Source organism: Schistocerca nitens, chromosome 1 (genome assembly GCF_023898315.1).
Source record: "Schistocerca nitens isolate TAMUIC-IGC-003100 chromosome 1, iqSchNite1.1, whole genome shotgun sequence".
Classification (NCBI taxonomy): Eukaryota; Metazoa; Arthropoda; class Insecta; order Orthoptera; family Acrididae; genus Schistocerca; species Schistocerca nitens.
Window position 1 is genome coordinate 267156241 of NC_064614.1, and position 18737 is coordinate 267174977.

At 41.5% G+C, this 18737-nt stretch overlaps 1 protein-coding gene across 1 annotated transcript in view; it reads right to left on the reverse strand.

Moving 5' to 3' along the window:
• Positions 1–3563: 3563 nt before the first annotated feature.
• Positions 3564–18737, reverse strand: part of LOC126247904 (protein diaphanous homolog 1-like) — a 61648-nt gene continuing 46474 nt past the window's right edge. Inside the window, exon 5 of the mRNA XM_049948518.1 lies at positions 3564–5070. Within this exon, the coding sequence (XP_049804475.1) occupies positions 4795–5070 (276 nt within the window). The 3' untranslated portion in view covers positions 3564–4794. The remainder of the gene's footprint in view (positions 5071–18737) is intronic.

Here is an 18737-nt window from a genome sequence, read left to right on the forward strand (position 1 = left end):
TCTCTTCAATGGAACTCTGTTCTCTGTCCTCAAGGAACTATCACACAACAATGAACCACACATAAACACACACAAGCACGTTCTTTCTTTCTTTGTCTTTCTTACTCTCTCTCTCTCTCTCTCTCTCTCTCTTTCTCTCTCTCTCTCTTTTTCACATGTTGTTGTTGTTGTGGTCTTCAGTCCTGAGACTGGTTTGATGAAGCTCTCCATGCTACTCTATCCTGTGCAAGCTTCTTCATCTCCCAGTACCTTCTGCAACCTACATCCTTCTGAATCTGCGTAGTGTATTGATCTCTTGATCTCCCTCTACGATTTTTACCCTCCACGCTGCCCTCCAATGCTAAATTTGTGATCCCTTGATGCCTCAAAACATGTCCTACCAACCGATCCCTTCTTCTAGTCAAGTTGTGCCACAAACTTCTCTTCTACCCAATCCTATTCAATACCTCCTCATTAGTTACGTGATCTACCCACCTTATCTTCAGCATTCTTCTGTAGCACCACATTTCAAAAGCTTCTATTCTCTTCTTGTCCAAACTGGTTATTGTCCATGTTTCACTTCCATACATGGCTACACTCCATACAAATACTTTCAGAAACGACTTCCTGACACTTAAATCTATACTCGATGTTAACAAATTTCTCTTCTTCAGAAAAGATTTCCTTGCCATTGCCAGTCTACATTTTATATCCTCTCTACTTCGACCATCATCAGTTATTTTGCTCCCTAAATAGCAAAACTCCTTTACTACTTTAAGTGTCTGATTTCCTAATCTAATCCCCTCAGCATCACCCGATTTAATTTGACTACATTCCATTATCCTCGTTTTGCTTTTGTTGATGTTCATCTTATATCCTCCTTTCAAGACACTGTCCGTTCCGTTCAACTGCTCTTCCAAGTCCTTTGCTGTCTCTGACAGAATTACAATGTCATCGGCGAACCTCAAAGTTTTTACTTCTTCTCCATGAATTTTAATACCTACTCCGAATTTTTCTTTTGTTTCCTTTACTGCTTGCTCAATATACAGATTAAATAACATCGGGGAGAGGCTACAACCCTGTCTCACTCCTTTCCCAACCACTGCTTCCCTTTCATGCCCCTCGACTCTTATAACTGCCATCTGGTTTCTGTAGAAATTGTAAATAGCCTTTCGCTCCCTGTATTTTACCCCTGCCACCTTCAGAACTTGAAAGAGAGTATTCCAGTTAACGTTGTCAAAAGCTTTCTCTAAGTCTACAAATGCTAGAAACGTAGGTTTGTCTTTTCTTAATCTTTCTTCTAAGATAAGTCGTAAGGTTAGTATCGCCTCACGTGTTCCAACATTTCTACGGAATCCAAACTGATCTTCCCCGAGGTCCGCTTCTACCAGTTTTTCCATTCGTCTGTAAAGAATTCGCGTTAGTATTTTGCAGCTGTGACTTATTAAACTGATAGTTCGGTAATTTTCACATCTGTCAACACCTGCTTTCTTTGGGATTGGAATTATTATATTCTTCTTGAAGTCTGAGGGTATTTCGCCTGTCTCATACATCTTGCTCACCAGATGGTAGATTTTTGTCATGACTGGCTCTCCCAAGGCCATCAGTAGCTCTAATGGAATGTTGTCTACTCCCGGGGCCTTGTTTCGACTCAGGTCTTTCAGTGCTCTGTCAAACTCTTCACGCAGTATCTTATCTCCCATTTCGTCTTCATCTACATCCTCTTCCATTTCCATAATATTGTCCTCAAGTACATCGCCCTTGTATAAACCCTCTATATACTCCTTCCACCTTTCTGCCTTCCCTTCTTTGCTTAGAACTGGGTTGCCATCTGAGCTCTTGATATTCATACAAGTGGTTCTCTTCTCTCCAAAGGTCTCTTTAATTTTCGTGTAGGCAGTATCTATCTTACCCCTAGTGAGATAAGCCTCTACATCCTTACATTTGTCCTCTAGCCATCCCTGCTTAGCCATTTTGCACTTCCTGTCGATCTCATTTTTGAGACGTTTGTATTCCTTTTTGACTGCTTCATTTACTGCATTTTTATATTTTCTCCTTTCATCAATTAAATTCAATATTTCTTCTGTTACCCAAGAATTTCTATTAGCCCTCATCTTTTTACCTACTTGATCCTCTGCTGCCTTCACTACTGCACCCCTTTCACATACAATTAATTAATGTTGGGCCTAACCAAAATATTCCCAGTCGTAAAATTTCGAGGTAAGTTACTGTTCTACAGTAAGTTCTACATGACTGCAGATGACAGACCGTAAAAGGAAAGTAACTTTAATGCAAAACATAAAACACAGGAAAATCACCGCACGTGGTAACAAGGTATAAGTACAAATCTTTGTTTTTCAAATTTGTAAATATTTTATTAAAAAAACCCAAATTGATTATGTGTAGAGGTACTAAAGATCATTTTCCTGTTGTTTAATAGAAATAAGAAAAAACCCACTGATGATGATGAAACTTCAGAGGAACATGTATGGGTTATAGAAGAAAGAAAAATGTGTTTTGCTCAAGGCGGACCTCTTCCAAAAAAAAATTATTTGTAACCCAACACAGACAGAAGAGCTTCAACCTCAAGACGATTGGTTAGTATTTGTGGCCTCTCGTTGTATCGTGAACTTTGATTTCGGGGGATGCCCTGAAGAGCAGATCTCGTTGTGCTTTATCTTAACAGTCGTCCACACCTTTTGGTACCTCCATCGGAGTCAGGCGTCATTTTGTAATTGTATTTGAGTTTTGGATAACTTCGTTCACTGTTAAATTCTACTGTGATTTTTGACAGTCTTTAGAGCAAATGAATATTTGTTAATCGGAGCCTTGACCTAGATTCCACGATCCTTTGCATTGTCCTACAACTTTTCCATTGTTAGGCGACCCAATCATAATAAGTATAACCTGATGAGCACCTAAGTTTGTTGTTCTCACTGTGGCACCGTTATCGTAGTGAACAGTGGCCAAACTCAACGAATGGTTATATTAAGAAGTCAGTGAAAGGAAAGAGTGCTGCACTCGCTCGTCTCGTATGATCAAAGGTTGAATTAACGCTCCTCACCCTGACCCATCACTGGGGCGCAACTTTTAACTGAGTGCTGTCTAGCATTCCAGGAATAACTTTCTGGTATCCTGGCCCTTCTCTCACCTATTTGAAAGCCTGTTTACCTTGATCAATCTGTGTGATTTTTTTTTCTGGTCTTTATGAAAATGAACATATCTAACTGAGTCTGCAATCTTATTTAAGCAGATTTCTGCTACCCCTTTCCGTCCTGTGATCATGCAGACAACGTCGAATCACGCCTGTAGCAGGAGACGAATAGAATACTTTAGGCACGGGCGGGGTAAGGAGTTGGTAGTGGGTGCTTACTTGGTTCAAATGGTTCAAATGGCTCTGAGCACTATGGGACTCAACATCTTAGGTCATCAGTCCCCTAGAACTTAGAACTACTTAAACCTAACTAACCTAAGGACATCACACACACCCATGCCCGAGGCAGGATTCGAACCTGCGACCGTAGTAGTCCCGCGGTTCCGGACTGCAGCGCCAGAACCGCTAGACCACCGCGGCCGGCGGTTCTTACTTCCAAGTCTCGCAGCTACGAACGCAATTTCATCTTTTCACAGTGTGTGTTTAGCACGACGTTCATTCTAAGTGGTAGTGAAGCAGGAAACGACATAGAGGAAAAAGGCATGGAGAGAAATAAGCACGTTGAGGTACATTATCATTTTTGATTTATTTATTCCTAATTTTACTGGCAATTAGTAATCTTTATAATCGTTGGAGAATAATGACACAGCACTGAGAATGTTCACTTGCAGCTACACTTGCCTATTTTCCTCTAGCTGAAATTTGAACGAAATATATTTAAAAGCTGATGAATGGAAATGTATGGGTGACAAATAGCACAAAAACTTTGTTACGCAATCTGAGTTATTAATGTGATTTGTCCGTGTCTGTTGGGATATGTCGATTCGCTGAATACAAAGCAAGTTTTGAGTTACCGAAATATGTTACGACTGAATTTTGGTGTTCTCGATGGATTTATACTCCGAAAAATATTGGAAAAATTAAATTTATGGGGTCAAAGAGTCAGAAAATTAAGATTGGGCACAATAGCTATATATCGGTTTATTAAATCTACCATTCTAGCTCAAATAACAGGCTACCCTCGGGTACAAATATGTACGTTAATAACAGGAACTACATCATGATCATCTATATCTAGATCAAAAAAATGTAGGAAGGTACCCAATTTATACATAAGGCAATACGTTTACAGGACAAAGCACATACTAATTCTGTGCTATGTCCTGTTAACATATAACCTTTTGAATAAATTGGGTACTTTCCTGTATTCCATAAAGCAGATGCAGTTCATTGATCTAGATACAAATGATCATGATAGGAGACATGTACTGTAATTAAAGTCTTTAATGCTTCAGGATGGTTTGTCATTTGACGAAACTAACAGTTTTAGTATAGTGACATACAACTATTGTATCAAGACATTATTTTTAGTAATACCTAGAAGCTGTAAATCATCCAGCAGTAATAAAAGTAGCTGTCTATTCTAGTTACGTTTTCTAATCTCCTGTATTTTTTTCATATTATCGGAAATTAAAGTAACTGACGATGTCAAGACTTTGCTGAAACACGTTTGGTTAAGGTAAGTAATAGTTCTGAGTCAGTCAGGACTTGCATATACAACAGTGATGTTAGAAATTGGGAGAATCCTACACCTAAGGAGCATCCGACTTGTATCCCAAATTGTGGACGGTTCGGGTCGTTCCTCACAGAGCAGCTCGTGCCTAGACGTGGCGCGCGGCCACAACCATAGCGGCGAGAGCGGCGACGGCAGTGGCTATAGTAGAGGGCCGAGCTGTCTGCGGCGCCGCGGAGCTGACGTCCGACTCCTGGGGCTGGTAGCGCTGGTCAAGAAAATGCCGCTGCGGCGGAGGCAGGGGTGGCGGCGCCATCAGCGGCATGCGGGGCAGCGCCAGTGGGGGCGGGAGAACGAGGCGTGTTGCCGGGGGCGGCGGCGGTGGCGGCGGAGGCGGGCCGTGCATGTTGATGGTCACGTCCACCTGCGGCACAAGTAAAATACACTTGAGATCTACATCTACATCTACATTTATACTCCGCATGCCACCCAAAAGTGTGTGGCGGAGGGCACTTTACGTGCCACTGTCATTACCTCCCTTTTCTGTTCCAGTCACGTATGGTTCGCGGGAAGAACGACTGCCGGAAAGCCTCCGTGCGCGCTCGAATCTCTCTAATTTTACATTCGTGATCTCCTCAGGAGGTATAAGTAGGGGGAAGCAATATATTCGATACCTCATCCAGAAACGCACCCTCTCGAAACCTGGACAGCAAGCTACACCGCGATGCAGAGCGCCTCTCTTACAGAGTCTGCCACTTGAGTTTGCTAAGCATCGCCGTAACACTATCACGCTTACCAAATAACCCTGTGACGAAACGCGCCGCTCTTCTTTGGATCTTCTCTATCTCCTCCGTCAACCCGATCTGGTACGGATCCCACACTGATGAGCAATACTCAAGTATAGGTCGAACGAGTGTTTTGTAAGCCGCCTCCTTTGTTGATGGACTACATTTTCTAAGGACTCCCCCAATGAATCTCAACCTAGTGCCCGCCTTACCATCAATTAATTTTGTATGATCATTCCATTTCAAATCGTTCCGCACGCATACTCCCAGATATTTTATAGCAGTAACTGCTACCAGTGTTTGTTCCGCTATCATATAATCATACAATAAAGGATCCTTCTTTCTATGTATTCGCAATACATTACATTTGTCTATGTTAAGGGTCAGTTGGCATTCCCTGCACCAAGTGCCTATCCGCTGCAGATCTTCCTGCATTTCGCTACAATTTTCTAATGCTGCAACTTCTCTGTATACTACAGCATCATCCGCGAAAAGCCGCATGGAACTTCCGACACTATCTACTAGGTCATTTATATATATTGTGAAAAGCAATGGTCCCATAACACTACACTGTGGCACGCCAGAGGTTACTTTAACGTCTGTAGACGTCTCTCCATTGAGAACAACATGCTGTGTTCTGTTTGCTAAAAACTCTTCAATCCAGCCACACAGCTGGTCTGATATTCCGTAGGCTCTTACTTTGTTTATCAGGCGACAGTGAGGAACTGTATCGAATGCCTTCCGGAAGTCAAGGAAAATAGCATCTACCTGGGAGCCTGTATCTAATATTTTCTGGGTCTCATGAACAAATAAAGCGAGTTGGGTCACACACGATCACTGTTTCCGGACCCATGCTGATTCCAACAGAGTAGATTCAGGGTTTCCAGAAACGACATAGACTCATGGGATAGCGATATCCACATATGCAGATGGCGGTAGTATCACGTACACAAGGTATAAAATGGCAATGGATTGGAGGAGCTTCATTCGTACTCAGGTGATTCATGTGATATGGTCGCACGACGGGAAATAACAGACTTTAAACGAGGAATGGTAGTTGGAGCTAGACGCATGGGACATTCCATTTCAGAAACCGTTAGGAAATTCAATATTCGGTAATCCACATATCAAGAGTGTGCTGAGAGTACTAAATTTCAAGCATTACCTCTCAAAACGGGCAACGCAATCGCCGATGGCCTTCACTTAACGACTGAAAGCAGCGGCTTCTGCTTGGAGTTGATAGTGCTAGCAGACAAACAACATTGCATGTAATAACCGCAGAAATCAGTACGACGAACGTATCTGTTAGGGAAGTGCGGCGAAACATGGCGTTAATGGGCTTTGGCAGTAGACGTCTGACGCGAGGACCTTTGCTAATAGCACGAAATAGCGTGCAGCGCCTCTCCTAGGCTCGTGACCACGTCGGTTGGACCCTGCACCACTGGAATACTGGGACCTGGTCACATGAGTACCGATTTCAGTTGGGAAGAACTAATGGTAGGGTTCGAGTGTGGTGCAGACTTCACGAAGCCACAGCTCCAAGTTGTCAACAAAGCACTGCGCAAGCTCATAGTGGCCCCGTAATGATGTGGGCTGTGTTCATATGGAATGGACGGGGTCCTCTGGCTCATCTGAACCGACCATTGATTGGAAATGGTTATTTTCGGCTGCTTGGAGTCCATTTGCAGTCGTTCATGGCCTTCATGTTGCCAAACAAACAACGATGGTATTTTTATTGTTCAGATGCCTCTGAGCACTATGGGACTTAACATCAGAGGTCATCAGTCCCCTAGAACTTAGAACTAATTAAACCTAACTAACCTAAGGACATCACACACATCCATGCCAGAGGCAGGATTCGAACGTGCGACCGCAGCAGTCGCGCGGTTCCGGACTGAAGAGCCTAGAACCGCTCGGCCACCGCGGCCGGTGGAATTTTTATGTATGAGATTGTGCATGTCAGAATATTCTGGACAATTTGAGCAAATAATTTGGTCTCCCAAATAGTCCGTCACGAATCCCATCGAACATTTATGGGATATAATCGAGAGGTCAGTTTTTGCACAAGATCCTTCACCGGCAACGCTTTCGCAATTATGGACGGCTATAGAGGCAACATGGCTCAGTATTTCTGCAGCGGACCTGTGCAGTCCGTGTTACGTCGAGCTGCTGTACAACGGCGACCAAAAGGAGGTCTGTATGATATTCGAGGTATCCCAATACTTATGTAACAGTTTAAGTTAGTGTAACCATGAGCAGCTACTTCGACACTGGGCTATGAAACAAGGGTTTCAACTAAGTAAAAAATGAAAGTTAAGGGAATGTCCCGTTGACGACGAAATATACAAGGAAACAATCATAAAAGTAGATTGAAAATGGATAGATTAGGAAATCAGCAATAGTCTTTCTAAATACACACATTATTCAAACAGACATCTAACTGACAAAATTCCTGCAAATGATGGTCACTTTTGCCACAAAAAGCTCAAAAACAACTTGAAAAGCATGCAGAGGATATAACCATTCGGAAATAAATTAAAATGTCATTCAGGATCATTGAGCCCATACGGTTTTAGATACTATGCATAAGCTAGACAGAATGAAATTATAAAATACATAAATCAAAGTAAGCAGTTACCCTTCCTACTTTTCGTTTCTGTGTGAGAATGCTTCTGCTGTTTTTCATTTTTTTCCTTCATTGGTTGGCGGGGCTTTGAACTTTACTCATTACAAATTCTACTTCTATCACTCAAAATCTACGCCACTTCGCTTCATTGAAGCTGATGATGAAGCAGTAATCATTCAATCGACGTTTATCACCACACATTTCAAAGCCAGAGACAGAAGAAGGTAGAAAGGAAGAACATAGAAGAAAATAGTAATTTTGAGTAGAAAATTATGTTTATGGTGTGGTAATTCACTTCAGGAATAATGTTTCCATTTTACAGAAAATCACCTTAGTGTTTATTTGGTGTGGCATACATCTAAAAAAATTAGATATTCTACTTTTACCTGTAACATTAATGTGTTATTGATGCTAGTTATCAGCACTTTCTGTGTAGCGCTTAAAAATTAATTCCTTGTGTTTCTATAATTGGTAAACAAATTACAAATGGCATTTCTAATACAATTCATGATTGAATAAACTATTAATGAAAGAATAATTACGGCAGTTGCCTGGAATGATTTGTAAAAACCACGGAAAATTGAATCCTGGTTGGGTTGGCGGGGCTTTGAACTCTACTCATTCCAAATGAAGCAGTAATCACTCAATCAACGTTTATCACCACGCCTTTCAAAGCGTATCATCCGTGTTAAGGTGATAACAAATTGTTTCAATTAGCATCTTTTCATCAAGATCCTCACTACTTTTTTGTAAATAAAGAGAAAACTCACAAAAATGAGGGTATTTCGACAAATCATGTGTGATAAAGCGTAGCAGCGTACAGCATAAGTAAAATAAGCAAATGCGAACACAGATAAATAAATTTTTCCGAACATGAATTATTCGTTTGACATAGCATAATTAACGATTATATGGAATGTGATGGCTACTAAAAATAATATATGTTACATATATTTACGAGGGTTATTTCAAAAGTCCTGCACACAGCGCATGTGCGGCCGTTACGGTGGCGTTGTCAAGTTGCAGTTCATGTCAGTTGTGAACGAAACTTCAGGTATGACGGTGTACATGTGTTTGCTGGTTGGTGTTGCCGCGTCGTGAGTAATTCAGTTTTGAAAAAGAAACAGAAATCGAGTCAGGTCGAATCACATGTAGTGACCGGCATTCCCATATCAAAATCGGATCTCTGCGTGGAAACAACCCAAAGGAAATTTACAATGCTTTGAGAGAGGTGTGTAGGCATAGTGTAGTGGACTGCAGCACAGTATCACGATGATCTACTCGATTCCGGGAATTAGTGTAGTGGACTGTAGCACAGTATCACGATGATCTACTCGATTCCGTGAAGGACCGGTAAGCATTGACGATAACCCAAGAAAAGGAGGACCATCAATAGCAACAGACTACACCTCTCAGGTTATTGTTAAAGACGTTTCGAGAGAGGATCGAAGAAAAATATCTGAGGAAATTACTTATGAGACCAGAATGTTTACAGACTCATAAGTTAAAGACGAAACAGGTTTCTGTCAGATGGTTACCCCATGATCTGAGTGAAGATCAGAAAACAGGTCGCAAAAGAATCGCTGAAGAATTGCTTCAACGTTATCTAACAGAAGGAGGACTGTTTCTGAAGAGGAGTGTTCATAAAATCTGGATACGAGATTTTGAGCCAGAACTGAAGTCCCAGTCGTCAAAATGGAGAAGTTCCGACTTTCCACGTCCGAATAAATTCCCATCAATCAAAGGTGAAAATGATTATGATCTTTGCCTACGACACGAATGGAGTCATAGCTATAAATGAGTACCCAAGAGGAGTTCTATAACAGGGGCGTACTACGAGCTATTTCTGCACAATGTTATGCAGCCGAAAAATTCGTCAACGAAGGTCTGACATACTTGAAGCTGGTGTCCTCATTGTGCAAGACCGCATATTGCCCTACCAGTGAGAGAAACGCTCGACAAGTGTGGATGGGAAATACTTCCCAACCCACCATACAGTCCTAAAATGAGCCCACCAGACCTTGATCTCCTTTCCAAATTGAAGGAATAACTCAGTGGAGAAGGGTTTCATACAATTGATGAAGCTTCCAGTGAGATGACACAAGTAATCAGGTAGCTCAGGAATGAAGGTGACTTTGTGGAATGCAAAAGCTGCCGAAACGTCGGGAAGCGGTCGTAAACAATAACGGAGATCATACTGAAGGCCTGTAATGGTATTTTGTAAAATACATTATTTTCTTCAATTCTCTCTCACAGTGTGCAGAACTTTTGAATTCAACGTCGCATGATGGTGTTATACTGTTGTCTAAGAGCTCCATACGACGTCTGGGTCTGAATTGGAGGTCCTCTAAAAAGCAGCACGTCTCTAGAGAGCGTCCCAATTATGCTCAGTGCAGTGCCCAGGTCACCACATCATATTTAGTATTGTATCCACGTGAAGATAGTCCTTTACTGTTTAAGCCCTTTTTCGCCTTTAACTGTCGATCCCTAAAGACAGAGTGCCCCCCCCCCCACCCCCTAGCTCCGCTTCCTTCCCTTAAAAGATCACGGGGTACCCTTTGGAGCACACTCTGTTTATAACTGTTTACAACTGATGTGGTGCCATGAGTTCATGTGACCCACCATCGCTGGTGCAAGTAATGGAACTGAAGTGTTGAATACGTGGCAGTCGGTTGTATGGAAGCAACGCAGTAAGGGGGCTTGACGTGGAGGCATGATAGAACGGCAGAAATGAGCTATCGTGTTTGAACGTGCCCATGTCCACACAGTGAACGAAGTTACCCGTTTTCCTGCTCTATCAACGTGAACCGTCCATCATATCTACGAGGAATGTTATATTACTCGCAGCCATGTACCAAAGTGATGGTAATAATATCCTAACCGACACGAGCCACAGACGAGTGTCACGACTCGAGAACAATTGGTCTCAAACCGGACGGAAATGATTGCTGTCAGTCAGTACTGCTCCACTTCAACCAGTTTCCGAGCGAATAATGCCAAGGGGTAATGCAGGAGTAGGTTTAATAATGAATAAAAATATAGGAATGCGGGTAAGCTACTACAAACTGCATAGTGAACGCATTATTGTGGCCAAGATAGACACGAAGCCCACGCCTACTACAGTAGTACAAGTTTATATGCCAACTAGCTCTGCAGATGATGAAGAAATTGATGAAATGTATGATGAGATAAAACAAATTATTCAGGTAGCTAAGGGAGACGAAAATTTAATAGTCATGGGTGACTGGAATTCGAGAGTAGGAAAAGGGAGAGAAGGAAACATAGTAGGTGAATATGGATTGGGGGAGAGAAATGAAAGAGGAAGCCGCCTGGAAGAATTTTGTGCAGAGCATTAACTTAATCATAGCTAACACTTGGTTCAAGAATCATGAAAGAAGGTTGTATACATGGAAGAACCCTGGAGATACTAAAAGGTATCAGATAGATTATATAATGGTAAGACAGAGATTTAGGAACCAGGTTTTAAATTGTAAGACATTTCCAGGGGCAGATGTGGACTCTGACCACAATCTATTGGTTATGAACTGTAGATTAAAACTGAAGAAACTACGAAAAGGTAGGAATTTAAGGAAATGGGACCTGGATAAACTGACAGAACCAGAGGTTGTACAGAGTTTCAGAGAGAGCATAAGGGAACAATTGACAGGAATGGGAGAAAGAAATACAGTAGAAGAAGAATGGGTAGCTTTGAGGGATGAAATAGTGAAGGCAGCGGAGGATCAAATAGGTAAAAAGATGAGGGCTGGTAGAAACCCTTGGGTAACAAAAAAAAATGTTGAATTTAATTGATGAAAGGAGAAAATTTAAAAATGCAGAAAATGAAGCAGACAAAAAGGAATACAAACGTCTCAAAAATGAGATCGACAGTAAGTGCAAAATGGCTAAGCAGGGATGGCTAGAGGACAAATGTAAGGATGTAGAGACTTGTCTCACTAGGGGTAAGATAGATACTGCCTACAGGAAAATTAAAGAGACCTTTGGAGAAAAGAGAACCACTTGTATGAATATCAAGAGCTCAGATGGAAACCCAGTTCTAAGCAAAGAAGGGAAAGCTGAAAGGTGGAAGGAGTATATAGAGGGTCTATACAAGGGCAATGTACTTGAGGACAATATTATGGAAATGGAAGAGGATGTAGATGAAGATGAAATGGGAGATATGATACTGCGTGAAGAGTTTGACAGAGCACTGAAAGACCTGAGTCGAAACAAGGCCCCCGGAGTAGACAACATTCCATTAGAACTACTGACAGCTTTGGGAGAGCCAGTCCTGACAAACTCTACCATCTGGTGAGCAAAATGTATGAGACAGGCGAAATACCCTCAGACTTCAAGAAGAATATAATAATTCCAATCCCAAAGAAAGCAGGTGTTGACAGATGTGAAAATTACCGAACTATCAGTTTAATAAGTCACAGCTGCAATATACTAACGCGAATTCTTTACAGACGAATGGAAAAACTGATAGAAGCCAACCTCGAGCAGGATCAATTTGGATTCCGTAGAAATGTTGGAACACGTGAGGGAATACTGACCTTACGACTTATCTTAGAAGAAAGATTAAGAAAAGACAAACCTACGTTTCTAGCATTTGTAGACTTGGAGAAAGCTTTTGACAACGTTAACTGGAATACTCTCTTTCAACTTCTGAAGGTGGCATGGGTAAAATACAAGGAGCGAAAGGCTATTTACAATTTGTACAGAAACCAGATGACAGTTATAAGAGTCGAGGGGCATGAAAGGGAAGCAGTCCATGTCTCAGCTCCGTATAATTCCACACTCCAAATGAAGCACTTGGCCAGACTCTTCCTCAGGTCCCTCTCCATGCATCCACGTAGAAACCTCTTCTTATTAAATTCCTCCTTGAAATTTGCTATACGTGTTTTCATCTTCTTATTACATCTCATGTCGTGCTAAATATGCTTCCCAGACATTTGAAAGCACTACCTTGTTCTCTGTCTTCCTATCCTAAGTTTATACTTGTTCTTAATTTTATAACATTTATCACCGTACATTTTGTTCTTTTCTTATTAATTCTCATTCCGAATTCTTCACTAGTCTTATTTAATTCTTTTAACATTCTAGTGGTAGTTCTTTCGATCTCTGCCAACAATGCCTTATCATCCGCAAATCGAATACATTCTATCCTCCTACCACCAACCAGCATTTCTCTATTTTCAAACGCTTCTGAAGAATATATTGCAAATATATATTAAACATTATTGAGGAGAGACAGTAGCCTTGTGTCACTGCTCTTCCAATTGTACCGTTCACAGTCATCTCATTCCCAATTTTTACTCGAACCATGACCTGGGTTGACTCATTCAGATTACCGTGAAAGTGAACCACGATGTTTATTTCCTTGTGACCAAGTTGTAACACCATAGCTCTAATACTCTACTGATTTATTTTGCATTTTGTTTCATTTAATGTTACATCATTGAGTATCTGTAAATGCGTTTGAATTGATAACACAAAATTGTGTACTCCTTTCTTTGTTTAAAGCTTTGATGTCATGAATTGATTCTATGCAATGTAGTGTATCTGTCATTTAAATGCTTTGTCCCATTTGGACGGAGACAAAACTTACTGTATATATTCGGAATTTGTTTAAATAATTTTTTATAGAAATGTCAATATCTGCAAAGGTTCTGTGTTATTTAAAATGTTTGTTTGCTGTTATGTAAATTGCTGATCCTCACTTAGGGTTCTTAGTTCTTTAGTATATAAAAGGTGTTGTGGTTCCCCTCGGGAACGGAACTGTGTAGCGCGCGCAAATTGTGGTTGGCCTAGGTAGAAAAGTTGGAACGAAGAGTCAGTCGGGGACGAGCTACCAAACTGTGCACTGCCATGTTAAAGTTGTATATTGTGCTAGTTCCGAGAGAGGCTTTTTCTGCCACTTTCCAATGCCTCGGATGGATGGATAAATAGCTGGAACGATTCTGGAATTGGTATCCATCATCGCCACCAAGAAGGGCCAGAGTCCAGTAGTTTTGTCTGCAAATCCGCCTACCAACATGCAGTTGCCACCACATTGCGCAATCACTGTAAAGGAGTACTATAATAATGTACAGTGAAGGATCAGCTTATTGGGTGATTTAGTGTGCACAAATATAAGGTAAATTGTAACTGAATTCATGTACCTACCTTGATATTTTCCCTATCACAACACCTCTCAGGTTCCTCTCCATTTGAACTATGATTACCGAGTGTCCTATTTTGTGGAAAAAATGAAAGCCCCAAAGTTAGACAGTTAATTACATAATGTTGTTTGATCTTTGATGAGAAGGGAATATTCAGATTTACTGTGGATTTAGTGAAATTGTGGGAGGCAGTAAATGTAGTTTTGTGAAGTTTCAAAGTCACCTATTTAATCATTTACTTGAAAGTAGAAGGCTGTGGTAATAAAGACAATTTTCTGTTTCTTTTATAAATTAAAGTTCTTAAAATTGAGGCTTATGAAGTTTTGCTTGATTAATGATCATAGTGCTACTGGTAGTAAATTTTAAAAGGTGAGTCAGTTTCTTGCAAATTCGTCAACATTGTGTTTCACTGTAGTAAAAGTGGAAAACTGCAATAGTAGAAAATTATATGTTCATGATTGCTAAGTGTTTGTCTCTCTTGTGTATTGGAAGGGCATATTAATAGTATAACAGAAACCACAGTTTGCCTATTGTGCTAATGCTAGGTAACAAGTAATGGGAAGACCACTACGAGGTGCATTCAAGTTCTAAGGCTTCCGATTTTTTTTCTCCGGACTGGAAAGAGATAGAAACATGCGCATTGTTTTAAAATGAGGCCGCGTTCATTGTCAATACGTCCCAGAGATGGCAGCACCGTACGGCAGATGGAATTTTACCGCCAACGGCAAGAATGAGAACTGTTTTAAATACTTAAAATGACGACGTTTTCCTTACTTGAACAGTGTGCAGTCATTCGTTTTCTGAATTTGCGTGGTGTGAAACCAATTGAAATTCATCGACACTTGAAGGAGACATGTGGTGATGGAGTTATGGATGTGTCGAAAGTGCGTTCGTGGATGCGACAGTTTAATGAAGGCAGAACATCGTGTGACAACAAAGCGAAACAACCTGGGGCTCGCACAAGCCGGTCTGACGACATGATCGAGAAAGTGGAGAGAATTGTTTTGGGGGATCGCCGAATGACTGTTGAACAGATCGCCTCCAAAGTTGGCATTTCTGTTCTGTGCACACAATCCTGCATGACGACCTGAAAATGCGAAAAGTGTCCTCCAGGTGGGTGCCACGAATGCTGACAGACGACCACATGGCTGCCCATGTGACATGTTGTTAAGCAATGTTGACGCGCAACGACAGCATGAATGGGATTTTCTTTTCGTCGGTTGTGACAATGGATGAGACGTGGATGCCATTTTTCAATCCAGAAACAAAGCGCCAGTCAGCTCAATGGAAGCACACAGATTCACCGCCATCAAAAAAATTTCGGGTAACCGCCAGTGCTGAAGAAATGATGGTGTCCATGTTCTGGGACAGCGAGGGCGTAATCCTTACCCATTGCGTTCCAAACGGCACTACGGTAACAGGTGCATCCTACGAAAACGTTTTGCAGAACAAATTCCTTCCAGCACTGCAACAAAAACGTCCGGGAAGGGCTGCGTGTGTGCTGTTTCACCAAGACAACGCACCCGCACATCGAGCTAACGTTACGCAACAGTTTCTTCGTGATAACAACTTTGAAGTGATTCCTCATGCTCCCTACTCACCTGACCTGGCTCCTAGTGACTTTTGGCTTTTTCCAACAATGAAAGACACTCTCCGTGGCCGCACATTCACCAGCCGTGCTGCTATTGCCTCAGCGATTTTCCAGTGGTCAAAACAGACTCCTAAAGACGCCTTCGCCGCTGCCATGGAATCATGGCGTTAGCGTTGTGAAAAATGTGATCGTCTGCAGGGCGATTACGTCGAGAAGTAACGCGAGTTTCATCGATTTCGGGTGAGTAGTTAATTAGAAAAAAAATCGGAGGCCCTAGAACTTGAATGCACCTCGTATTTACGAAAACCATAATTTCTTTATTCAAAAGATAGTGAGAAGCAATTGGTTAGTGGATTCCAATTAACTTTCATTTTAAATAGTAAAATATTTAGCTGAGAGAGACTTAACCTATGTCCAGTTAATGATTCTGCAGTGAATAGTAATAGTAACGTTATAAAGATCATTCAGTTTGAATAAGCACTGAAAGTAATAGTGGGTTTCGTTATTTGTTATATTTATGCAAATAGTTTATGCTGCTCTGTTAGTTCCAACTATAACGTTAACATATGCAGGTGTCAGAGTTCATTGCACTCGCGTGTGGTAAAATATAGGTTGTGTTATCCGATAAAATTACTCATACCTACTTTCTTCAACAAGTACGTTAATCTTTCTCTTGCCTAATTAGGCTGGCGACCGTCTTCCTTATTCTTTAAACAGTGTAGCTAGGTAAAACATTATTAATTACTGTTTGAATAATTACGTATTTCTGACTTTCGCTTCCGATACGCCACCTCCGTTAGGTATAACACGGTCAACGTAACAAAATTCCTCTCAGAGGGTAACCCTGCTCCGTTGCGTTATACCGTAATTGCTGCAATAAGATAGGAGTGTTATAAAGTGTTGCTCTTCCTTCTAGATATTCATGACGAGTGTGCTGTGGACACTGCAGTCATCCAAGAGACAAGGGCCGTGTTCACAGGGCCACACGCACAAGTCCCTGATTTCAGACAATTAGACACCCTATGGTACGTCGACCGGCCAGCTAAACCGACTGGGATTATCTGGAACAGGAGTGAAACGTAGTTATTAGAATCATCACAATTTGGTGGCCCTATCTGTAGAAATTTATGGAGCATATTCTTCCCTGACGCGAGGCCATTATCAAGGTTAGAGGCAATGTCTCCGGGAAAGGTGTAATTTTTTAAAGCTCTTTTGTCATTGGGTGAGTTTGTTGTTTATTATAGCTTTCTGTTACTAATTTGATGACGTTTTTCTTTGACACATTTATTTTTCTTGCCTTTGCGGGTTTCGAACGTTTTTTTTCGTCATCAGATGGCCGCATTGTGTTTACACGGTGAACTGTGAATCAGCTGTTGAATGCCTTAAACGCCATGATTCACAGCGGTGAAAACGTTTCAAAAAGATAGGTTTCGAAAAAGAGATGAAAATCGAGTGTAAATTCAAGCTGGAGTCGTATGCGCGGTGTGCTCACCAGACAAGCTGGTAGAGAGGACAGAATTTTTAGCAGCTGATTTCCAAGTCTGGCAGTTGCCTTGCAACTGAAAACTTAGGCCACAACGAGAGGTGGGAACAATTTTTAATCTAATTATCAGACAAAAAATGTTAAATACTAGTGTATGAGTAAGTGTTTCTGTGTATGTGTACACAGCGTAAGCTCGATAACCGAATCGACATTTGAAGTGTGCCTAAGTCGGTACCGATCGCAAGCGATACCATCGACGGCGACTAACGACGCCATGAGCAAGCGAACGTTGACATCTTATGGGACAAATCGCGTCCTATTGCACAAGAGAAAAAGACACTATCTCCGTAGACTGACGCAGACACAGTCTTCTTTAGAGTGACTTTGTATCTTCGGTGCCCAGAGAAACACATGAACTATTTACAAAAAGTTGCAACAAATGAACGGAGAACAGTATATCAGCAATAAGTTATTAAAATTTAAGGAATATGGTTTTTGCGTATGCCTGTAAACTATCGAACGAATATCTTGCAACAGATGTACCAGTGTGCCTCATCCTCATCAGGGGTCGCAATACCAAAATTTGAGTTCTAACCGGGCAGAATGCTCAGTCTGCGAGAAACCATTTTGCAATATTTCTTTCATTTGAAGCGAGCCCCTGCATTGTATGCACTGTAAATGTTCACTGCCCATTTTTGAAACCTTCGGAAATGCCATTTTCGAGTATGTTATGACGATTTGAAAAGGGGGCCCACACCGAAAATAGTCATTGAATGAATAAAAATTAAAAATTTGCAACTTGGACTGGTTTTTCGTTCTACTGATTAACAGAAGTTGCTGACCCAAGCAACTCCAGGATGCTGGAAATTAATAAATCGATAGAAGAATCACGTAGGGTGATCGCCGTACTAACTGAACACAACCTGGTTCGAATGGTCATAGCGACGTACATAGCAATGATTGCCCAGAAAGTGGGGTACTGCGTTGTTGTTTCTAGACGTCTTTGTCGACGTTTCAGCATCAATTATAGTAGGTTAAACTTGCAGCATGCATACACACATCGCAAACGCCTCAAAATGCTGTGGCATGTGAACGCCATCGCTGTTGTACAAAGTGGCAAAACGTAGCGCTTCCGTCATAGGCGCGCTTCAGCCCGTTCTACTGAAATGACAGCAATGAGAGTTGCACCTAACAGCGTACATCGCAGTTTGGCAGCTTGAATTGTTGAACGACATAATGATGATGGTTTTCCGCCCCTTCCACAGAATCTGCTGTCTGAACTCCTACATAGCGAGAACAATCTAGACACCAGCTGCTACATGACGGAGGTTTCACAGCACAAGATATTGCCCTGCAAGTTCCACACGCCATATTCTGCATGATAGTATCTGGTTACGTGTAGCAAAGAATGACCAGTTCTTCTTAGAAGAGGGACGGAATCCGCT